Source organism: Cyclopterus lumpus, chromosome 24 (assembly GCF_009769545.1).
Source record: "Cyclopterus lumpus isolate fCycLum1 chromosome 24, fCycLum1.pri, whole genome shotgun sequence".
Lineage (NCBI taxonomy): Eukaryota > Metazoa > Chordata > Actinopteri > Perciformes > Cyclopteridae > Cyclopterus > Cyclopterus lumpus.
Genome location: NC_046989.1, coordinates 8,969,577 through 8,996,548, shown reverse-complemented (window position 1 = coordinate 8,996,548; position 26,972 = coordinate 8,969,577). Strand labels below are relative to the sequence as shown.

The 26,972-nt window shown below is 41.7% G+C and overlaps 3 protein-coding genes across 4 annotated transcripts in view; 2 read left to right on the top strand and 1 right to left on the bottom strand.

Annotated features, from left to right (window-relative positions):
* usta (uronyl 2-sulfotransferase a) overlaps positions 1-7,547 on the top strand; it is a 50,346-nt gene extending 42,799 nt beyond the window's left edge. For both annotated transcript variants that reach the window (XM_034527951.1, XM_034527952.1), the window contains exons 6-8: positions 5,095-5,192; positions 5,335-5,492; positions 5,659-7,547. In XM_034527951.1, the coding sequence (XP_034383842.1) occupies positions 5,095-5,192; positions 5,335-5,492; positions 5,659-5,951 (549 nt within the window). In that variant the 3' untranslated portion in view covers positions 5,952-7,547. The remainder of the gene's footprint in view (positions 1-5,094; positions 5,193-5,334; positions 5,493-5,658) is intronic.
* A 1,847-nt stretch (positions 7,548-9,394) lies between these two features.
* Positions 9,395-17,510, bottom strand: slc22a16 (solute carrier family 22 member 16). Its single transcript, XM_034527269.1, has 8 exons — positions 17,467-17,510; positions 16,450-16,926; positions 15,210-15,327; positions 12,851-13,409; positions 12,002-12,129; positions 10,461-10,570; positions 9,997-10,096; positions 9,395-9,815 (listed from the first exon to the last, which is right to left on the bottom strand). The coding sequence occupies exons 1-8, from the start codon at positions 17,508-17,510 to the stop codon at positions 9,621-9,623; spliced, it is 1,731 nt and encodes a 576-aa protein (XP_034383160.1). The 3' UTR covers positions 9,395-9,620.
* A 4,456-nt stretch (positions 17,511-21,966) lies between these two features.
* The window catches only part of mettl24 (methyltransferase like 24), a 29,134-nt gene continuing 24,128 nt past the window's right edge, over positions 21,967-26,972 (top strand). Inside the window, exon 1 of the mRNA XM_034527270.1 lies at positions 21,967-22,598. Within this exon, the coding sequence (XP_034383161.1) occupies positions 22,290-22,598 (309 nt within the window). The 5' untranslated portion in view covers positions 21,967-22,289. The remainder of the gene's footprint in view (positions 22,599-26,972) is intronic.

Here is a 26,972-nt window from a genome sequence, read left to right as displayed (position 1 = left end):
TGGAGGCACATATGCCAAAGAGTGTTTGAAGACAGTGTACAGAGTAGACGGCAATGATACTGACTGTTGTACTCTGGTATATAAACATACTGTGTAATCTTCCACAACATATTTGTTTTAATCAGCAGTGATTTTTGCTTTAATTCACTCCTTAAATAACAGATACATAGAATTTCCTGTGTTTGCCAAATGACTGTTTTATTGAATTTGGTGATCTCTGTTTTTTATCTTGAGACAAACATTAACTTAAGTAAAAGAACATTTCTTCTTCAATCCAGAAATAAATCAAAACCCCCCTCTGCTCTCTGAATATGTTTTACACATGGTGTTGCTGGAGGCAGCTTGATGCTAAACCCAATGTTTAACTCTGATTATGATTCCAATTAGAGACCTGATTCAGAATAACCACATCAGGAACGTGGTACCATGCATCTGCTTTGCAGAGTTGTTTACCCCTGTAGCTCCTCCAAATAGCAATAATATTTGAGAGCCTTAAGTCTCTGTATGAGTTTCACACTGAAACACAGTTTGAGCTCATGACATACAATACAGTTGGCAGTGAAGTGATGGGTCTAACGTGATGTTGGAAGTCCCCTAAAATACAACAAACAACCACATATGGGACTTATGGAGCCAGTGGGGACGTAAAAATAGAAAAAAAAACATGTTGGCAGCTCAAAACAATTATTATATCAATACTTTCATGGTGAATTAATATCCAGCCACAAACACACCTTGTCAGTTGCCCGGCAGTCTGCGGACCCTGAGACCCTGAGAGCTCAAAAGGCCATATAGGAGGAGTGAATGTCATTCTGGCTTGAGTCTGACTGGGTGTAATTAAGTATTGCATTGCTTTCCCTGGAGTTTTGGACCATGTGAGTTGAGTTATTAAAGTATGCAGACCACGGGGGCCCCTTGCTACAGTTAAAGGGGTGGGGGAAGCTGTGTTGCTGTAGACTGGCTTACCTGTGTGTGTGTGTGTGTGTGTGTGTGTGTGTGTGTGTGTGTGTGTGTGTGTGTGTGCGTGCGTGCGTGGTTAGAATACAGTATGTGACGTTTTATTCTAATTCTCGTCCTCTCCCATCGTTTGTATTTAACTTCCCTCATTCTCTGGAAATAGAACACATGGTATTGTTTATTGGTACTAAGTGTGTCCGTTTGCCACAACCACCTAGCTTACCTAACAGTCTGCAGTTATGTGCAAAATCATATCTATAAACACTAGGATATGTACAGTATCATGCTTGTTCTCTGCAGTTGCAGTCAACTGATATATACTCCCTAATATGTTAGGAATCAACTTATATTGCCACAGACAGACAGGGACAAGAGGCAACAGGGGGAAATATTCCGTAGTTTAATATGTTAAGAAAAGGATTTTATGTTGTAGGTAAAACTAAGATTAGATTGAGGGTTAAAGATTAAGTTAAAGCCAAGTGGAAACTTAAGAGACTCGAGCGTTCAGCCTCTGTGAGCTTGTGTGCAGGAAGCAGATGTCCACGTTTGTGTTTTGGGGCTTGCAGAGGGCGAGTGTGTCTCCAACGGACAAACCATGGCGACTGCAGTAATAACTCTTAGCAACAATGTCACATTACAGGGACTTATTTCACTCAATGTTGATATCCAAAATAAAAGGCTCAGTATAAAAGCATTAGGTTGTGGAGAGATGTCCAGATTTGGTGAATGGCCGTGAGATGAATTCCCTCGTAAGTACAACATTTGAAATATCTGTGTATAGCAGTGTGAGTGCCCTGCTATGTCAACACTTGGAGTTGGGACTAGTCTTAGATATATATCCCCTGCCAGGTGTGCATTAGCTCCGTCTGCCCTGCGCTGGGTGTATATGAGGGGTGTCAATAAGAGAACACTGTCATGGCCGAGGGAACCTGATGCACGTGTCACTGAGACATTCCTGTGGTCGGCTTGGATTTTCCGTCAGTCCTCCACACCCCTTTTTACACACACACACACACACACTCCACTATACAAAGGCATGCTCTGGACACTTGAACACAGTGTGTGTACATGCCCGGACCGTCACTTCAGACTTAAGAGCTTTTATTTTAAATGAAAAAGACGGCTTCTTTCTTTATTACTAAAATAATCTGGTGAGGTTATTTTAGTAACAGTTGAGAATCATCAGGTGTTGCTCTACCACGGGGTTCAATGTGTGTGTGTGTGTGTGTGTGTGTGTGTGTGTGTGTGTGCGTGTGTGCGTGCGTGCGTGCGTGCGTGCGTGCGTGCGTGCGTGCGTGCGTGCGTGCGTGCGTGCGTGCGTGTGTAAAATGGTGAGTTCTCACAGCTCCAAAATACTGGTCTGATCCAGTGAGATTCCCACGGACCAGATGATTTCCCAATGAGTGAATGATATGCTCTTATGTAACCTGACATTTACAATGACACACACATACTCTCAAGGAAATAAGAGAGAGGCTTTACGTCAGTCATGCCCTGGCATGCCTTGACATTAAAAAACGGCGGGGTGGTGTCACAGGTTCGATTGCTGAAGGTGCAACCGCCACACGAATCTTACTGACGTTATCTACACAAGCATGGGATTTTTTAAAGAAAAGTATCTCCGTGCCCTTTTTGTATAGTTTTTTTTTTTTAAATTTATGAATCGCAATTTAGGTTTCTGTGTTGTCTGCCAAAGAGTTCAAACAAATGAAATCAGTTATTGCAGGTTTTAAATGTGATTTTAAAACCATGCTCCCTCAATGAATGCTCAGACAAACTCTCCCATGGGAAAGGTTTGCATCATCAATTACTCCTGGTTTAATACATGCATACATTCCATTCAACGGGAGGCCGTTGGAGAGATTAGGGCCTATTTCGCTACAGTTGTCTTTGACTGCTCACTTGGCTTAATTCACGGTGAGAATAGGAACAATGTGCATGAGTGTGCACACAGGAACTCTCTTCGAAATACTAATGGGTCCTCTGAAGAGAGTGCGTATTGTCTGACTGCTGTGTGTGTGTGTGTGTGTGTGTGTGTGTGTGTGTGTTTGATTGTGCGTAGTTGTATATGAATGAGTTATGGCTGGATTCCCAGAGGTCCCCTAAAATGCTCAGGCATAAGGGTCCTGTATCAAGTGTCGGAGTAAAGTGGAGGAGGGACTTCCTGGCTATGAGCAGTGTGCTCTAGGTACACTTCCTGTTCGTCTTTCACTGTGTTGTTGTGTCTGGCGCTCCCTTGCTTTTTATCACCTTTTTTTTTGTTCACATCACATTTCACATTTTTCATAATGCTTTTTTGTGCAGTGCTGCATTTGGGCTGATTATAGAAAAATGTTATTATTATTATTATTATTATTATTATTATTGCGTGGCAAGTGTGTGAAATGAAACGGTGTTGCATTAGAGTTCAAATTAGTTCATGTATCCACTTGAACTTTTCTTTTGATAACTCTGCATGTGATTGATTGTTTCTCGCACAGAGACTTTTGTTGGTTTTCTTTTGTTGAAATTGTAACACTCATCACTGGCAAGAAACAATAGACTGCATGGCAAGGAGGTATAGTCATAATTGAATGAACACTAGATGTACTCACACTGACATTCTTAGAACTATGAAATACAAGATGAAAAACTAATTATTTCTTGAAATTCTGAATCAAAGAAAAGCAGCTCCATCTTATCACAAGCCCGGACACGACCTCTACTCTAACAATAGTGTAATGCTCAACTCTTTTCTAAAGGCTCCTCTGGGGTTTTGCTGTGGTTCCTTTGAAGAGCTTACCAGTGGTTTGCTACACGACCAATACGTCCTGTTCCCGGTGCATAGTGCAGCTCAGTCATAAAACCCAAACAAACCCTGCAGCCTTCTTGGTGAATCAGATACAATTACACCACAGTATTTGGCTGCAAGGAAAGAAAACTATACCAAGTGCATCATTTATGTCATCCTAATTTTATGTATATTGGCATTCGCGCTGTTCCTGTTACGGCTCCATCTTTAGAAGCTCGAAAGAAATCAAGATGTATAGCTATCAGATTTGATGTTACAGTTTGATGAGTCTCTCCCTTTCCTTTGTCTCATAGAGCAAACACAGCATGAATATATAATCGTCACGCTCTCATAAGCCAAAAACAAAACAAAATAGAGCTAACTGCAACTGGCAATCCAAGCTCATACATGCTCACACACACACATGGTTCCTTGCCCTGAATCCATGCTTACAGCCCTGTCAGTGAGGTTTTTTAACAGCTCAGTCACCTGCTTCCTAGTGTTCATCCGCAGGCCCTCATATCTCATCCTCAAAAGCAGACTACGTCCTCTGGGAAGGTCTAAGCCCATCATCCTGTCTGACCCAAGCATGTTGGCCTCAAATACTGACAAGCTTTGACATAATCATTACAGTTTCAATGTGTGTCCACTATTAGATCCCATCATCTTTAATAACACCTTTTGCCTCATGCGTGTAGCCGTACGTGTGTTTTTGAGCATATGTGGCATGTCTGCGTGTGCGTGACTCGTGTTTTTTGTTGTTTCGGACTTGTTGCCATCCATAAGGCTTACGTCACCTGACACGGATTTGACTGCTGGTTCCACAGCACTGAGTGGCTGGCCGGCGTCACTCGTCACTGTGTGTGTTTTTAATCTTTCCTCTCGTGTTTCTTTTTTTCTTTCATTGTTTAATAGCACCCACATTTAGACAAGGGGTGTTTTAAAGTTCACAACTCCGATCTAATCACTTTATTAGAAGATATGAAAGTTCACCACAGTTGTATGACTGCATAATGTCGAGCTGTTGTTTCCATCTGGTTTCTGGAACTAGGTCATGGTAAAGATCTTTATCTATCTTTTGTTAACATACATTTTTCAGGTGAGCATACATTCATGCACACCTATGAGTTTTCTTATTTGATGCCTCAGCCTCTGAGAGCAGCTGAGGTGAAGGGGCAGAGCTTATCTTTGTGCTCAGGATGTGGTTTCGCAGAGCACTTCTCAGAAGATGACAGTGGTGCTGGTGAAGGGCTCCCTCTAGTGGCAGAAACAAATGGTTACACTTCTCATTGAGCTTCATCTACTGTACAAAAAACTATAAAGGAATGAGTGCAGTAAAATTAATAGAATTGTTTGTCTGCTTTCAGGATATCAACGTGTGCATTCTAGAGAATTACCCAGAGTGCTCCAACCCCAGAGTTTTCTACATCATTCCCTACTTCTGTGGACAGCATCCTCAATGCAGGTATCTACAGACTCTCCAGTTTGCTGGCAAAGCATTTGAATGTTTTAGACATTAGTAAAAGTCATATAAAGCCATATGCCTGCGCCGTTGCTATTGTTGTTTTTCAGTCTCTTACTTCTAACGCTTCTTCTCTCTCCACCAGGGAGCCTGGAGTTTGGGCTCTGGAGAGGGCCAAGCAGAATGTGCTGGAGAACTACCTCCTTGTGGGTATCCTGGAGGAGCTGGAGGATGTTCTGCTTCTGTTGGAGAGGCTCTTACCCCATTACTTTACTGGAGTACTCAACATCTACAAGAGCCCTGGTAGGTGCACATTACATTTGTTTCATGTTGAAGGTATCGCATGTGTAATTGTGTGTTACCATTCAGAAATTGAATTTTGGCACATTTTTTGTAAAGTTGCTGATTATTGCAGTCTGATTCTTTGAGCTCTTCTTAGTCTTTGTTTTATTCCATCTTCTTTCTGAAGACTATAAGAAGATGGGGAACATGACAGGCACCGTGCGTAAACACACACCCACTCTGGAGGCCCTGCAGGTGCTGTACCACCGCATGCGCTACGAGTACGAGTTCTACAACTTCATCCGAGATCAGTTCCACCTCACCAAGAAGAAAATTGGGCTCAAGTCTGTCTCCCAACCCCCCGCCCACTCAACGGCTTTCCTACGGGAGCTGGCCCTCCGAACCCCACAGCCTTTGGATGAAGATGAGGAGCTGGACGCAGACCTGGAGGATGCTAACAGCTGGCTGGTCCATACCTAAGGGCTGTTTGATGAACAGTGGATGTAGCCCCAAAAAAAAGCTGATGTGCTTGAATTGGCTGGAGATGGCTGGAGGCAGCCTGAGGGCAAAGGGGAGTGATCCCCAACGTGCAGCATTCCTAAGAAAAGTGAGGTTTGTTTAGGGGTGTGTGGATACTGAAGCTCGTGTTTTTTCGGGCTCTGTTTTCCATCTTCGATAGACTCCTATCATGCCAGGCTTAGCACTGAGGACAATAGAGTTGAGTAATTGGAAGGACATAATGCTTTATTTAAAAACGTGACCAAGGACAGTGGGAAGTACCGTTTAGCTCAATTTGCTTGACTCAAGTTTTGTTTTAATTTGAGCTTGTTTTTGGGATTTGTTAATGTAAAATATAACAAAAAAAACATCATTGCTGTAATCTCCAGGAGAGATCAGCACAAGATGTGGATGGTTAAATGTGTTGGGAAATATTCTAAATGTTGATCGCTGGGGCGTTTACTGTAGGAGAGGACTTAGCCCAAGATAGAGGTTCATACTTTATGAAAGGGATAATCTTGTCAAAGCTGGAATGGGAAATGGTATCCACAAATAAAAGTACCAAAACCCTTTTTGTATATTAGCTGTCTATGTTCCAAGTGCCAAACCCCACTAAGAGTTCCAGTAACTGACCATAAACCTGGTGGAGTTGTGACTTAAGCAAGTCAGTTGTGATAGTATTGGTTTATAACATTTTGTTTAATTTGTAAGATATTGATAGGTATAAATGAGGGTTAGACATTAAGCACTCAATTATGAATTCAAAGAATTCCAACTTTGTGTGCATGAATGATTGAGTTTGACCAAACCAGTAGTGTAATTTAGCATGGATTTAATATTTGAGGCAGGTCATTTGTTGAGAGTCAAACACTAAAATGAATTTATGGAGAGTAGTTTGTTTTATCCAAAGTTTAAAAGATTGAGCTTGCCAAATACTAGTGTTTCTACTGCAATGCATTCCAAAATTGTATGAATATACTGCATTTTTTTCTGAGGTGACTTTTTATTAAATTCTGAAGCAAAATGAGGGATGTGGTCACAAAACTGGATACTAATCTTCATGTCAAACAGGATTATGTTTCTGTTTAAGGGTGTGTTTTCCCATTCAAAATATTATCATAAAAGCATGTGTTACCATTCTCAGCTAACACAACATTTCCAAATATCCAGCAGCTATTCAGAGTGAATGTTTATTCATCAATCGTGTGCAAATCATGAGAGAATAATAACCATAAGCTAATATGTGACTGTCACCTATGTCGTATATTCTACCATCCTAATCTCAACTGTCTATACCTTTTTCATTGTTCTGGTTTGTGTTCAGTGTTTAATTTTTTTGCCCGTTTAATTTATTATTTTGTATTCGTTTGCATTCCAGATAAGATTCTCAGGAAGGAAAAAAAAGATGTTTAATAACTTGATCATTTGTATTTTGGTTTCTGGCGGCTATGAAACTATTTTTTGGTATTTTAAGGTTGTCTACAATGAGTTTATATCAACAGCTGAAACTTGTTAACAACAACTAATGCAGTCCATCATTTTTAAAGTCTTCAGAATAAATGTCCTCTAACTATTGCAGCTATTGTCTCCATTTTACTTGTATTCTTTTGTGGAAACTTCATATGAAGAAGTTTGTGGTGGCCTCGTCCTCCCATCAGATAAGCTGCACGCTACCTCATTCTCAAGCTGCCTAAAATCTCCCACGCTCAGATTGATAGGCAGCTAGGATCAGAGCAGCCGCCAGGCTCCATCATTTTACTCACATGCAGCTCGTTCTCCCTGCAGAAGCCTTTCCATCACTGCACCCAACTTCCCCTCATCGTCCTTCTGGCTTCCTAGTTGTGAAATGAACTTCCCTGCTGCACACAGGACAACACGGTCTGTCCTCTGATGAATTACGACTTGTATTTTCTTCCGCCTCTCTTCCTACTTCATTTGCAGATGATCTTGGTCCTGTCGTTCCAAAGTGTATACATGATGCGAGACTCCGAATGTAGTTTTGGGATGATGCATGTGATGATTGTTCAATCTGTCGCCTCGGTATTGTTGGAATGACACATTTTCTAAGCTAGCCACGGAAAGCAACAAGATGCACGATATGCAACGTAAAATACATCACCAACAAACGTATTATGGTCGTCTCACTAAAATAATTCTAGGCGGAATGGTTCATTCTTTCAAATATAAATCTTTGGCATTTTTGCCTCACAAGTGAAGAGGTGCAGGGTATGTGTGTATGTCCTGTGTAGTTATGCATACACAGCCGAGGCCATTCGTCCCTTTCTCTGTTCCGCCATCCGCCCGTCCCACCCTCGTGACCCCCTCACATATGACATAAGTTAAGGGTCGGAGGTTTTTATGACATACTATGTTATGAAATGTTCATGTCACATTTTTATGACGTCTTTATTGCATACTATACTATGACTTTTTTATTGGCCTATTATACCCTTTGACTACTTATTGATTTATTGACGTCCCGGCCACAGGAGTATAATGTTCACTCCTGTGTAACTCCTGTCTGCTGGGAGCAAGCCGACCGTCGTCAGCTGGTTATTAAACAGTGACTATCGATAGGACTACCTCTTACAACCTCACTTCAAAAGACCTGAACAATCCCTTTAACTTCAGGATTCCTGCGTGCACCCAGTTGTATGTAATAGTCCATAATGTACTGTCTTTGGTTCACAGCCCCTACCAAACTTCCCCATGTGTCTGTATTACAGTAGAAGCACTGTTACAGTTGCACACACACATTTGGGATTCTATACACGTGAAGACCCTCATTGATATACATTCTCTAAAACCAGGTCTTAATTCCCAGTCAGCCCTCTGAAGGCCCTACTACGTCTATAGCTTAATTTGGTCCTCACAAAGGTATAACTGCAACAACAGCCCGGCTGGTAGGGTTCAAGTGAAGTGCATAACTTACATGTTTCTGTGCACACACAGATACACTGTATACTGGTTGTGCAGCTGCAGAATCTTCTACTCCCAACGTTGAACACACAGAGCTTGTTCATGTGCTGGGTGGTGCAGAGGCGGGGGCAGTGTGGACCTCCTCCTCAAATAGGAAGCTGTTGGTGTCGCTGGGCTGTTCCTAGACCTGCTCTGTATTCCTCGTATGACAAAAATAGATTTCCTAGTTTTCCAGCACCAGGTTGAACCAACCCTTGACAGACAGAGAGAGAAGAAGAAAAAGGAGGAGGAGGAAGGGGAGGGAAGAAGAAGAAGAAGAAGAAGAAGAAGAAGAAGAAGAAGAGCTTTTAAAATAAGGGGTTCCTCATTATTACTGTTGAACTACTGTTGTTCAACATACACTCAAGACATAATTTTAAAGAGTAAAGTATTTTTATTTATTTGTCCATAGTGAAATAAGACAAAGGAAATATTCATTAAAAAAAACAAAAAAAAGGTTCAGAATGTCATCCTGAGCCTGAGCACTTTCATCACTGATGTCCACTGATAGAAGGGTTTGTGTAAGGTCTCAGGACCCTAAAAGTCCTTCTTCAGTCTCTTTGCAGAAATAAATGTCAACAAAAACGTCATTTCAAGTTCAAGTGTTTTTTCTTTCCAACAATCCACAAAATCATGATGTTAGTATTTCAGCTTTCGTGCGTCGGTCTCTTGGGACCTTTAGCAGTTTCAAACTCAGGCCTTGGCTTCCCGGTGGTTCATCTCCAACCCGTCCTCAGCATCTTTATTGCCCAGGGCTGAGTCCTTCTTGCTGGGCTGGGATCCCAGAGCTTCAGCCTCTTCCAAAGTGGTTGTTAGAGGTCTGCCCAGGGTCTCAGGCAACAACAATGTCAGCACACCGATAATGAATGCCAGGATTCCCACGATGAGCTATACAGGGGTCGGGATGAGTAAAGGAAACATGTATTTGTTCAATTTTGTTTTGTAGCCAAGATACCATTGAGGGTAACTGGCAAATAGGAAAATGGTGCAAAGATGACAGAATGGAAAAGGTAATCAAACTTTAAATAATATCTGTTGTTTTACGCGAACCCAAAGAGAAAATGTGTACCTGTGGTAGGTATATCCAGACATCAGCCAGGTACACGCAGAAGGGTGCCACCACGCTGCCAACACGGCACATCATACTGCCACTACCCACGGCCAGAGACCTGGAGGCAGATCACACACAGTGACAAGGGATGTCAGTTCACAGCCATGTGCCCACCACCACCATGTCAACAAGAATCAATTACAGAGAAGCAACATTACTTGTAAAGTGTACCACATATCCAGCTGCATGACTATCCATGTAGAATTCAAACTATGTTTCTTATTTCTTGATTTTTCTTGATAATGTGTCCATAATGATATTCTTTGGAAATTGGTAAATCTACAACAAAAGACAGACATGACTCTTTCTTTATTGATTACATTTCATTCCTTCGACTGTTAGTATTCTCACACAATTGTAGACAAAAAGACAAATCTCGGCCAGATATTCTGTGTATGTGTTTTGTTTCTGTTTGCTCTCACCTGATGATGGTTGGGTAAAGCTCACAGGTGTACAGGTAGATGAGGCCAAAGGCAATAGCGATGGCAAACTTCCCTGTCATGGAGAGAACAATGGCCAGTGCATTGTTGTCCTGTGGAAAGAAGTCAGTTGGACTGTGTTTGCTCTTGGGCACATCATTGTGTGTGTGTGTGTGTGTGTGTGAGTGTGTGTGTGTGTGTGTGTGTGTGTGTGTGTGTGTGTTTGATGCAGTTTGTTGATATGACGCAACAGATACAGACAACACCTACATTCTACAGAGAGAAGAATGAGGCCGAGTGAGGGGATCCAATCCAAATAACCTTTTCATTATCTCTCGGTCTGAATCCAATAATCTTTATTTTTGTCTGCAATGTTAGGAATGAACGTTTTTCTTTATCATTTAGTTTTTCTCATCCAATAATGAACTTATCTAACATCTTTGGGAAGCAGTCGGTGCTATGGAGTCTCCGCATGGTGCTAGTGTGCAACATATGTAGCAGCATGTGGGCTGCTCGCATGGAAACGGCCTCCTCTACACTGGTAATGTTATTTCTATAACAAGTTGTCAGTGGTGGTGGGAGGGAGCTTTTTCATCCTGGGCAAATGCCAGATTTGCCCCTTTGAAAGAGCACTCAGAGCAGCCGGCATATAAAGGAAGACCGTTACCAGTACTTTCTGAAACTGAAAGCGGTTTTGACTGCAAAACAAATCTTCAGAAACATAGAAAAAAACATGCTCAAAGAGAATGGACAGAACCCCAAGTCCAGAACATAAGAGCACATTGTGAAAAGATCTAGAGACTGAAACACATCCATGTGTTCATTGGAGTGTTTCTCAAAATGTAGATCGTACTTAGTTATGTTAGAGACTATGGTTTGTTTGCCACGGTAAGGAAGTTCCATACACTCTGGTATGTGAGAGTGAATGTTAGCCGGCAAGTATTCGTTGTGTCTTCCTGCAGAATGTACAGTGACACAAACAGAGACAGTGGAAAGAAAGAAGATAACTCGATAAACCAACTGTCTGTCCTCTGTCTCCGTGCTGCCAAATTGTGCAGCTCACGCTTGTGGACTGCCCTCTTCAGAATGGCTTTCAAGGTCAAAGGTCATATTTACTTGGACATTACACAGCAGCTGTTTTCCAACCCAACCATAAGCAGTACTAATTTGGGTTCAGAGCTCAGAACACACATACTGGGAAATGCATGTGTCATATATCAGAGTTCAAAAGTTAACAGTTGTCTAATGACCCAGAACACTAAAAGTAAAAGCTAACAACAGAGATAGAAAATGTTGAACACAACTCTTGTTGCAAACTTGAATTTTGGAATACATATTAAGGATTTTCATCATGGGACCACTACAATTCTGCAGGAACCAGTAGTTTTACAACTCTAAATAAATTGTATTGATGATGCATCTAATGCAACAACATGAATTATAAGAATACTAACACTTAAATGTCTCTCTCTCACACACACACACACACACACACACACACACACACACACACACACACCCACACACACACTTTGTGTACGTACAGCAGGTACCACAATGATGAGCATACAAGAGACCCCGGCCAGGATCAGGGATGGGGCGCAGGTCTTCTTCCTGCCGATCCGGTCCATTGCAAAACAGCCAACTAGGTAAGAGGGAAGCTCCACTGCACCTGGAAACAGCCAATTACAGCAGCTGTCGGTCAGAGGTTATAGGGTCACTGATACACTGACACCGAGACATTCTATCTAGGAGACATAAATAACCTGCATCTGCAATGTTGGTGAAGCTCTGCCTCCCAAATGTTCTCCCAAATCACATAAATGTGGATAATAATTAATGTTCCTATGGCCATTAAAGAAAGCACATTAAATCAGTGGTGTCTGTTTAGTATAAAGAGGAAAAAAGACATCATGAAAATACTGCATATCATCCGCAGAATTGATCAAATAAAATAAAAGACTTTAAGATGAATTTAAGAAACAAAAGAAGTGTTTGTAACAATACAGAACGCTGGGAAACTATCAAGCTTGCAGCTGGAGAGCCGTTATTGTAATTGCTCAGAGATAAACAAAGCCACAATTGAAAGAACAGAAATGATCTCACTCACCACCCAACAAAATCTCATTCTATTAACTAATACGACCCCAGATGAACATGATATATTATGATAGGCAGCGACAACATAGCAAGTAGAGTGAAATCTGAGATTTGGTCAACAGACACGATCCCACTTTGCAGTTAAAACCCACATGTTGTAAAGTAGTACAACAACAATTTATCTACAAACCTAGAAGTGGATGACTAAAGCAGGATGTTGTTTTAGAGTATCATTTCCACTATTTCACTCCTTTTTTCATGCACACTCACAGACTCATCAGACAATCACTCACCAGCAAGGAAGAGGTTAATGTACTGGTTTCCTCCGAGGTTGACTGAGCCCAAAGAGAAGACGTAGTAGCCCAGACTCCCGATGAACCAGATGGCCCACACTGTACATGTACGGCGAGCCATCCTCCAGGTTCTGAAAAGATCCAGAATGGACAGCTTCTTTTCGGGCTGTGGTGGCCGCTCCTCTGCCTCATCCAGCAGAGCTCCTCCGTTCTCTCTTTCCTCCGGCTCCAGGAGTTCCTGCACCTTCAGCCTGCATTCAAGGCCGTTGAAGCGGGCTATTGCGTCCAGCAGGGTCTGAGTGTCCTTGTAGCGGCCCTTGGCCATCAAATAAAAGGGCGTCTCTGGGAACTTCCAGCAGAGGAGCAGGAAGGGCGATGTGCATGTGGAGAGGATGATCTGGTAGATCCACCAGACCCGCACCAGGTAACCGGTCAGGGCCACCACCATGACGCCAATAGCAAAGGCCGCATGCACGTGCATAGAGGTCCATGTGCGTACTTTGATGCCAGTGAACTCCGTGACATAGACAAACACCACCACGAGGTAGCCGCTGGACACCTGCCCAAAGCAGAGATGGGAAGGAGGAAAGGAGGGACCAGGATGAAAGGAAGAAGAGGGAAAGAGGATTGAAAGATAAAATTAGGAAAAAAGTCAGAGAGATAAAGAGATGAAGTCGGATGTAATGATGAAAAAGGCGAAGGAACATAAAACTTAGAATATACATGCGGGCAACAGCCTTAATCAGTGTGTCAGTATTCTTACCACAGAATACACATTGTTCAGTTGTTAAGTATTTAAGTATTTTAAATGATGCTTGTCTTTTCTTTGGGTGATTTATAACTTTTACAGCACAGCAGACACTGTGGCCACAAGAAAGAACCGCAGAATGAAGCTAAATGCTGAAAGTAAGAGCAGCAAAGAATCCTAAAATAAAACTTGCTTAAAAGTTGAAATGGACATTCTTGCTTAATCCAGATGTGCATGCTGTTCTCTGTATCCACTCTTTTGCATGTGCATGCATCTACACAGAACACAAAAAATAACAGGAAGATGTGTACTGTTTAGTTAAATGTTGACATATCTGCAATTTACAGGTAAACATGTTCAATGTTGTTTTCTTTGTCAGATCCCCTTAAAGAATGCTTTTAATATATTTTCCGTGTGATATTTATGGCAGTAATCAGGTGTTAAGTCACTGAGAGTCAATGTGAAAAACAACAGCTGTAGCGGACGCTGGGGGGTGGGGGTAGAAGACAGAGAGGAGTTCTTTCAGCACAGCTCACTGCCTTGTGGACTACCCCAAACCTAAGGACTGTTTTACGCATGTTTATGTATCACTGTACATAAAAACACCAATGGAGATACACAAAAATATAAAGACACCCTACTTTCTTGCTCTACAGCTGTTCACATTTCAGGTATTTACCTTTATTTAAAAGAAGAACTTCGACTCAACTCAGATGTAAATGCATATGCTATATTTATATATAAACATATATATGGGCTTAAATAGATAGACACTAGCCTGTTATGTCTCAATACATTTACAGTTTTTCTTGGTCATGAAAAGTGTTAGCAATTATGGGCTGATTCTTGCATTTCCTTTTTTCAAAGCTTATTTGGGTAAATACCTCACTCTTAAGAAAAAAACTAGAACAAACATTTTGCTCTGGTTTGCATGTTTGCTTGGCTGCAAAATGACGAACAGGAGGAGGTATTCATAGAGAACATAAGCGATTGGCTATAGAAATTGAAGGCCTGATAGCTTGTTTACAAGCAGAAATTAGGGCACCTCCCGTGTCCCTTTTAGTTTTGGATATAAAATGTCAATAGTGTTAACAGAGGTTTTATTTTTCAAAAATGACTGAAACAAACTTAGAATATACATGCGGGCAACGGCCTTAATCAGCCTTTTGTGTGAGTATTCTTACCACAGAATACACATTGTTCAGTTGTTAAGTATTTAAGTATTTTAAATGATGCTTGTCTTTTCTTTGGGTCATTTATAACTTTTACAGCACAGCAGACACTGTGGCCACAAGAAACAACCGCAGAATGAAGCTAAATGCTGAAAGTAAGAGCAGCAAAGAATCCTAAAATAAAACTTGCTTAAAAGTTGAAATGGACATTCTTGCCTAATTAATAGTTAACAGAGGTTTTATTTTTCAAAAATGACTGAAACTATTTATTTTGCAAAATACAATTTCACACTGCTGGATTGCCTATATTTTATAAAGTGTAAGGAAATGTACTGAACATTCATAACACAGTTGCTCACCTGACGGCATGCAAGAACACACCCGCGTACTGTACACACACACACACACACACACACACACACACACACACTGAACTCACCATGGCAAGGAGGAAGCGGAGCACCATAAATAAATAGTAGTTTCCAGAGAACGCTACAGACACCCCAAACCCAAACTGACAGGCGCTGGTGAACATCAGGATCCTCACACGACCAACTCTGGAGGAGAGAGACACGCAGAGCAGGTAGAGAGACCGAGAGAGATGAAGTAACTCACAGGGAAGCAATTCAATAAAGGATCATTAAACTGTCAAAGTTGTGTTGTGCAGTCCATTATACCGCTGTAATCAAGGTATTATTAGACCAACATGATGAAGGCATTGATGGCATACAATATATTACATATTTTAATAAAGTTCCAAACACAAAAGTACGCAATTTCTTTTACGCTATTGAGGTTCTGCTTTAAAATGTTAACTACGATGCTAGCAACTTTTTGTCGTAAACGAATCATAATATTCCCTCTCAGCAGTGTGTGACGAACCCTTCACTTAATAGCCCACATTTTTGCCTCAATTCTTCCTGTACAAACTCACCATTCTCCAGCTCTGTGTTTAGAGTAGAACATAAACATGGGACGGCACTTTGCCTTACACACGGAGGAGATGCTCAAGCACCCCTTTGCCTGCTAAATGTAACTCACAGCCAGCAAAACTCGAGCTCACAGTGTGAGGCCATGGGGATCAATACTTTTACAATGCTCAGCCAATAAAGGAATGTAACCAATAGCCAGAGTGGATAATTGGATAAGACCTAAACACCAGACCAGATACAGTGAGGTGTGATGATGATTTCCTCATCCATAATGGTCACTGTTATAAACATGTAATGCTTACTTCGAGACCTCAAAGTACACTTGCCATACACAAAGGTCATACTTCTAAATGCTGACCACTTTACTTTTAGCAAAACTATTTGGAGGGTCACACCAACCATCCACTTTTCCTGCCTGATGGTCACTCTGATCCCCCCTCTCTCTCTCTCTCTCATGCTGCATGCCCCACGCTTAGTAGGCGACTCATTCCTGTGCTCGCATATCAACCACTGAGCATTAGAGACGAAAGTATCATGTTTACTGTTGATGTCTCTTAAAGTTATGACTACATATAAGAGGCACTCTCAGCCAGTCTCTACTACTCTTACTTCCCATGCACATGAACAATAACTTCCTTATATGGTAAAAGCTCTACTTCACATGTCTTACATGGCATAATGTACCCTGTGTAAACTCTCATTTTGCAGTACCCGCCTCTCCTCCTGCATCCTGCTGCCCCTGCTCACCTGTCAGCGACGTCCCCAAACACTAGCGCTCCGATTAGGACCCCCAGCATGAAGGTGGGTTGGCACAGCTTGGCCAGCCACTCTTTCTCGCACACCAAGTCCCAGTCCGTCACGATGCTTTGGTGAATTTCAGTGTGGTCGTAAACAAAGTTCCCATTGCAGGCTTTCACCGTTTTGTTGCCATCAAAGTCGTAGGTAAAGTATTTGGGGTTGATGCGCAGGGCGCTGCGGCACTGGCTGAGCTCCCACTGCGCTCCTTCAGTCGTCCTCACCACCAAGGGCCCAGTGCCCAACTTGAAGACTGGCAATATGTCTTCCAGGCTCGATGCCGTCAGGTTACCGTACAGGACATCGGTGATGTTGCCAGGCACGCTGCACACAAAGTTTGGCGTCTGCACTAAGAAGACAGAGGCCAGGTAGTGGATGCCGCAGGCGATGGCCTGGAAGACTGCGGCAAAGTACAGACATGCCTGAAATCTTACAAGAAGGAAAAGGCTTTAAAACTATGCTGGAGGCAGAGCTGAAGATGAGATGATGAGGGACTTAGCAGCAATCAAACGGGTCACCTAACAACTCATTGTACACGTCCATATGAGGCTCTGCCCAGTGGTGTTACAATGTAGGGAATAAAACAAGTTGTGAAATATCTCACCCTTGACCTTTCACATATGGGCTATCGAAAATGTTCGTCTTGAAATGTAAATTGTTCTTTTTTTTTTAGCGTTTTCAAACATCTGCACACGAGTGGACACAGAAGTTCCTCTGAGTTGAAGACTCAGCCATCGGGTAAGCATTCAGATATGGCAGGAATTTTTTATTTTTTTTTAATGATCCAAAAGCATTCTGCAAGAGTGAGGAAATATAAATGGCCATGGTATCTATTTTAATAAGCCTATTAGCCCAGTGTTGGTTTTACTCCACAGCTTCCCAGCTGGCTATTGATGACAACAGCACACAACAAAAACAAATTAATTCACAAAACAAAATGACACGTTGCCAGTTTATGAGGTCGTATACCTTTTGAAATGTCCGAGCTCATCGAATATTCTCTCCACGGTCATGTTTCTAACAGCGGGTCTGTGCGGTGCGCCTCTCTCCTCTCTCACTACTAAATAATAAACTGTGGCTTTAACGGAGCGGACGGAGGACAGGAGGGGCGCGCGGCCACACGCGCGCACACACACACACACGCGCGCGCGCACATACTTGCAATCGCGAAATCAATAGGGGGGGGTGGGGGGGGTGGGGGGGGGGGGATGTCGCGGAGAATATCGCAATATAAAGAAGTTATTTAAGTCTTTTTCTCTGACAGCACTGTACATTGAGCCATGATGGACCGACCTGCTCCAAAGCCAATGAAACGAGCAGCTGCTGTCCACATGCTGTTCACTACTTAAATGGAGCGCTAATGAGCTGTTGAGTTCACAATATTCACAAGGTCAGAAATCTGACGATATGCTGCATTAAAACTACAATAAATGACAAGAATATGTTAGGGGTCAGGGTTTTTCATTGTAGAGTAATAGGAACGGGGAACCTAGCCACCCTTCTTCTCCAAACAGAGTTTTGGACATCTTCTGTTATCAAAAGTAATGCACATTATTTTCTTGATAATGCGGTTATTGTCTGTGAAACGTTAGAAAATAGAGATGCCCATTTCAATTCCCTGGACATATACATGCCCAATTCATAGTCCAAACTCCAACAATATTTAGTTTGCTCTCCATTAAGACAAGGAGCGATTTCTCAAATTTGAGAAGATGGAATCATAATATATTTGGCATTCATCATTGTTCAAATATAAATAAATTATTTCAGCTGTCTGTAACTGCACTAAACGAGTCCTTTTCTGACCCTTTATGCAACACAACTTTAGCCAGAATGTACAGCACAAGCATCACATCTGTGTGCATTTAAATCTCTGCTACATTTGTGTTTAGTTTGAATGAAATATCCAGTTAAGGGCCACTGTCTGCATCACATTATATGATCCCAGCCTACTCACTCTACTATGCACCAGATATTAGACAAATCCCCCCAAAACACAGGCTAATTCCTGACACAAAGACCCCTTGTGAACTCCAGGCCAACCTCCCTGTGTCTTTGTACATGTTCCCTTTGAAGCCTTTGATTAATGATTGATATGTGCAGTAGTTATGGCTGTATTGACTTTGCCTGGCTGGATTCAGCAGGACTACAAACTGTGACTGTGTTTACTTTTGCCATCACGCCGACTTGCCATCTGCTCCACTTCGCCCGATGGGACATAGTCAAACAGTAGAGGTCTAATTGAAATAAGTAATTGATGCAGATTGACAAAAGGGTCTCCTTTCAAATATTCAACCAATCCTTCTGTGGTTTGATTAGCAGCCTTTTCTAGTCTCAAGAATTGCATTTTATTTAATGTGCCAGAAGGTTGGATGTCACAGGAAATGTATTGGGTTAAAAGGAGATACAAATAGATTAATTTACAGCACAAACAGATGTTGCCATAAATCAGACCAGAGCTGCTGTCTTGCACATGTAGCAGTGGTGTTAGAGACTACAAACTGTACAATTATGTCATTTTTGTATAATTGTACAGCTTACTATACAAGTTATACAGTTTTTACAGCTAGGTGATCATAATATATGGGCTGTGTTAGTAATTCTAGATAAGTATCACAGTGTGTGCTGTTGACAGTGGACTTGTGACCACTGGCGTTTGATCCATTTTTTGACACAACTTTCTGGTGACATTTAACCTCTTTTTAGATAAAACTTGTGCTCACTGAGGATTACAAGTGCTTATGCTTGTTGGGGGCTGAGCAGTTGCTGTTCCGCTGAATTGTTTGATGAATGTGTGGAAGAAAGAAGCTGGAATAGACTAACCAAGACGGTTTTGATGACTTTTATTTTTGTTTTGGATGAGCTTGAAAAAAGGTGTGCGTGAAACTGTTGTCTGGCTGGAGTCTGGTGGCTTTGAGAAGAACATGTTAATTGTATGTTTTAAACATTAATATATTATAATAATTGTCTAAATCCATTTTTATTTGATCTATTACTGTATATATTCACTTGAACATTCGTCACATATTATCATGTCAGAAAAGGGGAAAAGAAATGTGCATGACGACCCACGTGTCATGTTTCCATCACTGCCAATCGGAGTTGGAGCAGATAAATATGACGGCTCATTTGTCCCGTGAAAGAGTGCTGAATTTCCTTCAGAAATTATTTTTCGCACATCAGAAAAAAAGTCAGACATTTGTGAGTGTAGGTGGCTTTTGTCCACTGGGAAGGGGGCATAACAACATCTACAACTTAATTCATTATCTGCAGCATTATAAATTAATTTCCTCCTGAAGTTAACATCGTCTGTTTTTCAGTGTGTTCTCCAATCAGAAGAAAATGTATATGTTATCAAGCAGATGTACTATGCCTGTCCTGTTGAATCCAGTTTGACCTGGTTGTGAAACATGCTTACAGCACAGTACATATCAGAGGCCCTGCTGTTTGTTTGCAAGGTTGCGTCATGCAGGTAAATCCCACCTGCAAGTAGCATGCACTCTTTATCTGGAATTTCTAAACCTAACAAGGTATTTTCTAATCTGTAAAGCTCACCTTGCATCTTTATGTCGGCTTTAATCACATATTCATACAGATATATTATGTGAGCCAATAATTTGTAGTAGGCATGGACCACGATCCAGACCTCCACAATCCATGAAACAGAAGGAGGGCGACAGGAGGGGGGACATCTTAACGAGTCAGTTTTAACATGCTGCATTCTTTCTCAATCCTGTCATGTTCAGCACCGTGCAGCTCAATTACCATTTGACCTACATCACTTCAGCCATTCACAGACTCGCATTGTGTTGTAATTCATCCCATATGAAGGTGATGAGTGGAAATGACTGACCACTGGGGGGCAGTAGAGTCCTGCTATGATCCTGCTTTCAGCTTCCAGGACTGACAGTTGTAAAAAGACTTGATTTATTGATTCCTTGTGATAGTCTTGAATTGATACTCTAGTTTTTTGGTCATTTGTGGTAACGTATACTCCCAGGAAACATATAGAGTATTTTAAAATGATTTAAAATGCATTACTTACCAGTGAATGGTAATGCATAAAGTAATAAACTAACTTTTTATACAAACTGTGACTGATAATCTGATTGATTGACTAATAAACTGATTGATTGAGCAACTAACTTCTGAAAAAAATAAAACACTGGCATCAATAGCTTAAAAGTGAAAAAGTGTTGTGTTATTTTCTATTTGTGTCTATTTTTGTCCCACCCCCCCATTGAGAATGTAATCCATTGAGACCAACAGAACCAGTCGTATTACAATGTGTTGCCCTTATTTGAAACCTGGGACATGTTGTATGCAAAGCCAATATCTGAAAGCATGCTGAATATCTTTAAAATGTGTTTCACCTTGTCGTTACGTCTCTCTCTCTCACAAATGTATGTTTTGAGGCATTTTTATTGTCCCCAAACCAAATTGAATACGAATCTGATCAGAAAATACCAAGTCCAATGCATATTCCCATGTTTGCATTATTAAAGAAGCAGGGGACATGTTATTTGTACTCCAAAGAGGGCAGTAGAGAACTAATTAAAAGTCAATAACCAATCGCAAGATGTTGTCATTGATTCTGAACAGCAGAAAGAAGGCAGACGTATTATTGTCCTGCATTGGTTTTCTTAGATTTTAGCCATGTAAAGATGCTCTAAAGCCAGGCAAAGCAAAACATGTGTTATACATAATGGCAGAGTTAGTGATCTTTGGAGGGGAATAAATGACAAAATAGTAGAAGCAACTTGAGAAGACAATGAGGCCAGTGTTAGCTGACACATTCATTTTTGGAGAATTATTGCCATGGAAAATAAAACACAACAATTAGTTTCAGTAAGTTGCCAGAGATTATAAAATCTGATTTGTGTTAGTAAGAGAATACAGAAATGTGTACAGTACTGGAGTTAAAACTAAACTATAGTAATTAAATATTGCAATTTCTTTAGTACCGTAAATGAGAACTACCAGCAAAAAAGGAAAACATTGGTCAGAAGCTGACCCTTGAAATAAAAATGTTTTTGCAAATCAATGAGCAGAGTGGCACATCAAATATTATTTTTCATATCCCATTTGTATACATTTTGCAGCCAAAAAAGAAAGTATGCAAATGAAGGCTCCGCTGTCCTGATTGATTAACCGCCAACTTGTTTGCAGATGCAGAGCGGTGCTGGCCCCGCCCATATCTAGAGTTACACAGTAACCAGAGAGTCTGTTGAGCGGAGAGGCAAACCCGAGGGAGGGAGCAGAGGATGTGTGATATGAGCCTGACAGAAAGAAAAAGAAAGCAATTAAAGTGTGTGTGTGTGTGTGTGTGAGTGTGTGTGTGAGTATGTGTGTATGTGTGTGTATGTGTGTGTGTGTTTGGGAAAAGGGGGGGGACGTGAGAGCGTGAGGAGGGAGTTCCCAAAGTTTTCAAGAGGGCGGCACACACATTGTACTTTTGAGTCTCTCTTGCCGAGCCTCATGACACACACACTGGCATGCACAACATACATTCAGGTTCATTCACGTCGGCTCACACATGTGCAGCGGTCCGTGAGCAGAGAGGTGTCCATGACATGTGTGCTTCATTAACTCACTCCTCTGGGTCTTATGGTGGACTTTGGACCTGAAGGGAAGGAGGAGGCTGAATGAGAGGAGAAGAAAAGGAAAGGAAACAACAACTCTTTGACAAGAGGGAGAGGAAGAATGGGGTAGCAACAAAAGGGAAAAAGAAAACTTCTAGTTGAGGAGATGGACTGAGGCGAGCCAGAGAGACAGACAGGACCAACCAGTGGATGGATATGGGCAGAGAGTGTCTCACCCGGGGACTGCTGCTGCGTCTGGGTGTTCTGCTCACTGCTGTGTGTGTGTGTGTTCATGTTTTCCTGGAGACAAGTTGGCGGGGAGCACCTGCTCCCTTGGGACGTCCCACCCAGTCTAGTCAGAACCGGGGCCAACAAAGCAGAACCAAGCCAGAAGCAGAGGAGCCGGACAGAAGCATTAAAAGGAGAATCTCTCATGTTCAAACTCTAAAGAAGGACAGCCAAGCCAGGAAGAGGGACGAGGACAGAGAGGAGCCCTCACCTCTCCGCCCACACAGAAAGGTATGCTCAATGACCCATCAACGTTTGAGTTCTTAATTGCTGCGATTAAGATTCTTGAAAGGTTATCTGATCATAAATCAGTGTGGTAAAAGACAGAGAGGCTAAGTGAGGAGCTTTCACTCTGTCTCTGAGTCACGGGCTTAAAGCTCAGTGATCCCAAGAGGGTGATGAAGGAAGAACAGGCGGCACAATCAGTGCATGTTTAATGAGCACTTCTGACATGCGTCTCAACTGCTGAAGGTGACACAGAGTTTGTCACTTTTTTTCTTATAGATACAATTTCGACAGGTGTAAGTTCAAACCAAAGTACAAATCTAACCAAGGAACCAGGGAGCGCTGGCTGTGTTGTATCGGTGTAACATCTGTACAGAGTCAAGTCCAACAAAGAGCCATTCATACAAAGCCTGTTGGAGCAAACACAGCTATCCACACACACACACACACACACACACTCCACTCTAGGGGGCTCGACCCTTAACCTGTGTCGGGTGTATTAAAGCACTGGCCTCACAAAACACCCACTTTATGTGTCTCTTCATGCCTTTTATTTTTTTCTCTTTTGATTTTTCTCAGCTCTAACCTCTATTTTGTCATTTGATCTCTCCATCCATTCCCCCCCCCCCCCCCCCCCCCCCCCACACACACATACACACACTTTCCTTGACATTCTCTCTTTCAATCCACTACTTTCTCTCCTCCACTGATTCTTCTTTCTGTTACTTTGTTCGCCTTTAAATCTTTCATGACGAGACTGAGGGGCAACAGCACTGCGTTTTAAATGTTGTTTTAAAATCACTGCAAGGCTATTATGCCACATCGAGGGATGGGCCATCAATATTACATACCACCATATGCTCGAAACTAAATTTGTCACATAAGTTGCCCTGAAGGGGCCCTGATGACAATTAGGTGTCATATGCTACAGCCGTTTAACTCCCTCTCGATCTCTCAACATCCTTCCTCGCTATTTCTTGCTCTAGACTTTCATCTCGAAGATCACTGTTGCTCTTTCACTCTGTCGTGTTACCTTGTCCCCGATCTTTGTGCTCTCATCCTCTCTCTTGCTTTTAAAAAAAAAATCTCTCCTGCCGTCTCATTTTCAGCCTTGCGTCACACTTCTAACCCATATTTCTCTAAGATTGTCTCTCTTCCTTTAACTTCTTTCTCTCTCTCTCTCTCTCTCTCTTTCCCGGGTGCTCACTCGCTCACCGCCTGCTCTCTCCTCTCGGCACATATTAATGCATCGCAGATGAAATAAGGGGCTGGAAAGCAGGACAGTTGCTCTGCGAGGAGGATGACGAGGACGCCTGCAGTGACCTTGATGAATCGCAATGGAGAGATTCAAGAGAACAATCCTGAGCGAGGTTACAAAAGTACCTTTATAGCCTGAAAGTACCTTTAAAAGTTCATGATGCCGTTCTGTGCATTCATGGGTCAGTGGATTTGTTTAGAATAGAGTTGCAGTGTACTACTGTAAAAATGAGACGCTCTGCAGTCCTTCTCCCTGACAAGATGTGTGGCATGCCATTGAGAAGGTGTTTCATCAGTTTAGGCCAACATTTATCAAACAGGTTCATTCGCAACATGAATAATTTCATATTTCTGTTAGCCTGCCTTGATGTTTGGCATGTTAACCACAATGTACCTGTTTCTGCTGTCAACACATTGTGGAAAGATCTAAGTGTTTTGTTGCAGCCGAGCATAAACAGAAACTGGTAGCTGCATCTCACCATTATCTATTTATGAGCTGCTGTAAAACTGAATCAAACCACTGGAACGTTTTGCAACAGGCGTGACCGCATCTACCGCTGCATTTACAGGAGTGAAATCTTCTTCCATGTGTTCCGATTGTGAGCATGACCGGTGAGGTCATTGGCCTTTGGTCTTCAAAAAGTAAAAAGGTACAAAAAAGTGACCACATATCTTTGATTAGATAATTAGTTAAAGTAACAAGTACCGTGCAAATATCACAATTGTGTTTCGCAATTACGACCCCAATACGAGGCGCCAATTTGGTAAAAGTTGAACTTCAGCGAGAGCCCCGACTAAAAAGCACCGGCTAGAAATAAAACCCCAATAATACATAAACCACCTGCAAATAAATGAAAAAAATATGCTTAGAGTTAACACATATACAGAAAATATATGAGGACAAGTTCTATAGTATAACTACTATTACGCTTAAAAAATAATGTTGACCTTGGAAACAGCAGACAAAACTTCTACTTCAAGGCCCATTAATTATTATTATTATTATTATTATTATTATTATTATTATTATTCGTAGTGTAAGACACTACATTCTTCTTCTAAAGAAATGCTGAGGTTGTTTCACCTGTTTATGGAACAAATGATTTATTTCTTAATAGAGAGCGAGAAGGAAAGAGAGAGAGCGCTTAAGGGACTGTTTTAGTAATACCAATAAAGGAAATATAATCTGTTAGCTGTCAGGCATCCACACTCACGCACATCCTCTTTAATCATTTACCTCTTGCAGCCTTTCTCCCCCACTGGGGAAACGAGGACAGGGATGACTTGTTAAATTATACACAGACGTGAAATGTGTAGCGCCAAACAACAGCAGCAATGATGAAGGGAGAGAAGATAGAGGAGAGCAGAAACAGCATGCACTGATGACTCAGCCTCCTGACTTCATCACCGTCATAAACAGACTACTGCCTCTAAGTCACAGTGACGCACTCCCACGCATTTATATCTCTCCTGCTGGAAACAGCCGGCAGCTTAAAACGTCGCCAGAAGTTACCAGATGACGCCAGATGCTACTTTGCATAACTATGCCTCTTCCACTCATTGGTGGGAGCGGAAATGCTGCTGGTTGAATAAGAGAAGCAAGTACCAAAGATATATAGTATATTCTGAATCATTCTACCATTCAGTGGCTAGAATAAATACATTAGTCGGTGGAGTTGACCTCTATTGACCTTCTGAGATGAGGCTGGGTCATCTTTCTCAAAGACCTCTCCGTGGACCTGGGCCAGAATTAACTCTCCTTTATGGTCTCAAAAGAAGCCCTGGTTACACTTTTCACTGACCTTATTATATACAGAGACAAATTAACCTTCAATTAGTGCATAACTTTATTCGTTTTGTACCTTGTGATGTTCATATTTATATTGTTGTGCAACAGCATCAATAGCACATTTTGAATGACGTTATAATTCGAATTGCAGGGTCAAACAGGATAATGTCGATATATTATAATGTGTAGTTTTTCTCTGATTTTCGAACGCTTAAAAGTAATGATACATAGAATTGATGATTGAAAAACGAAGGCTCAATATGTTCAGGTCGTAGCTTGGAAGTGATTTATTCTTTAGTCTTCACTTAAATCACCTGAAAGAAACCAAACACAAACATCTCCACATTTGTGTTGAATTTATTTAATAATATTAAACTGCATCTAGCTCTTTCATCTTTCATAGCATATATTATCCCCGCCATGCTCTCCACAGCGTCCCGTTTGCCAGTGACAGTTCTGTGAATGTGTGAGCACTCTACAAGAATTGTGTCCTAAACTCACTCAGAGGTTTCTCCCAGATCGGCCAGCTGCCATTCACATGTCACATGCACTCAACATCAAAGGCCGGCCAGGCGGCACATAGATCACAACAGAGAAGTGGAACCATGCAGCCTTTCAGGCAAACCTCTCAGTTTGAGGAGATTCTAGAACATGAAACACTGAAATGATCATCCAGTGATGAGAACATAATCCGTGCAATACCACATTTTTTATCTAGATTTTTAAATGAGAGTAGTCCAGCAGAGGGGTGTTAAATAAACACAGTTATGGCCTTTGAGGTGGCTCCATCTATCTGGTTGGATAAAACAGAATACTTAAACACCAATAAGCCAGAGCAGCCTGGACTTTAAATCAAATTTATTTCTGTTAATTAGATGGGACACAAGTTAATTTATCCACAAGGCAAGTATTCATTTTCTTTTGTTCAAATAAACATTGGTGTGATTGCAAATTAATACTTTGTGCCTGAACGTTGATTCGTTCAGTGTTGGGATAAAGCCAGAACAGAAAAGGCCACTTTGGGACCGCGGTGGAATTTCTAATGCAGAAACCCGGTGACCTTGGTCACGTCTTGTAAAGCTGAAAGACCTCGGCTCAACTGAGGAAGAGGAAGAGAGAGAGAGAGAGAGAGAGAAGAATTTGAAGGTTGCCTTCTGTAATCCCAAAGGTGTGACGAGTCAGTTGTCCGGCATCTTTAACCTCTGGCTGGGTGATCTGAGGAGCCAGCCAGTGAGTCACAATAAATCAAAGGCTTGTAAGCTGACATGTCACCTGGGTCACACTCAACTTTCTGTTCTTGGGCTGAAAGTGTAATCTATTACAAACAGCGCTGA

Excerpts from the sequence above, each read along its gene's own strand:
- slc22a16 (XM_034527269.1), bottom strand. The coding sequence starts at position 17,510 with ATGACCGTGGAGAGAATATTCGATGAGCTCGGACATTTCAAAAG. Across the intron at positions 10,571-12,001 it reads TCATCATTGTGGTACCTGCT|GACAACAATGCACTGGCCAT; the intron begins GTACGTACACAA and ends TTCTTTCCACAG. Across the intron at positions 10,097-10,460 it reads CTTTACCCAACCATCATCAG|GTCTCTGGCCGTGGGTAGTG; the intron begins GTGAGAGCAAAC and ends ATCTGCCTCCAG.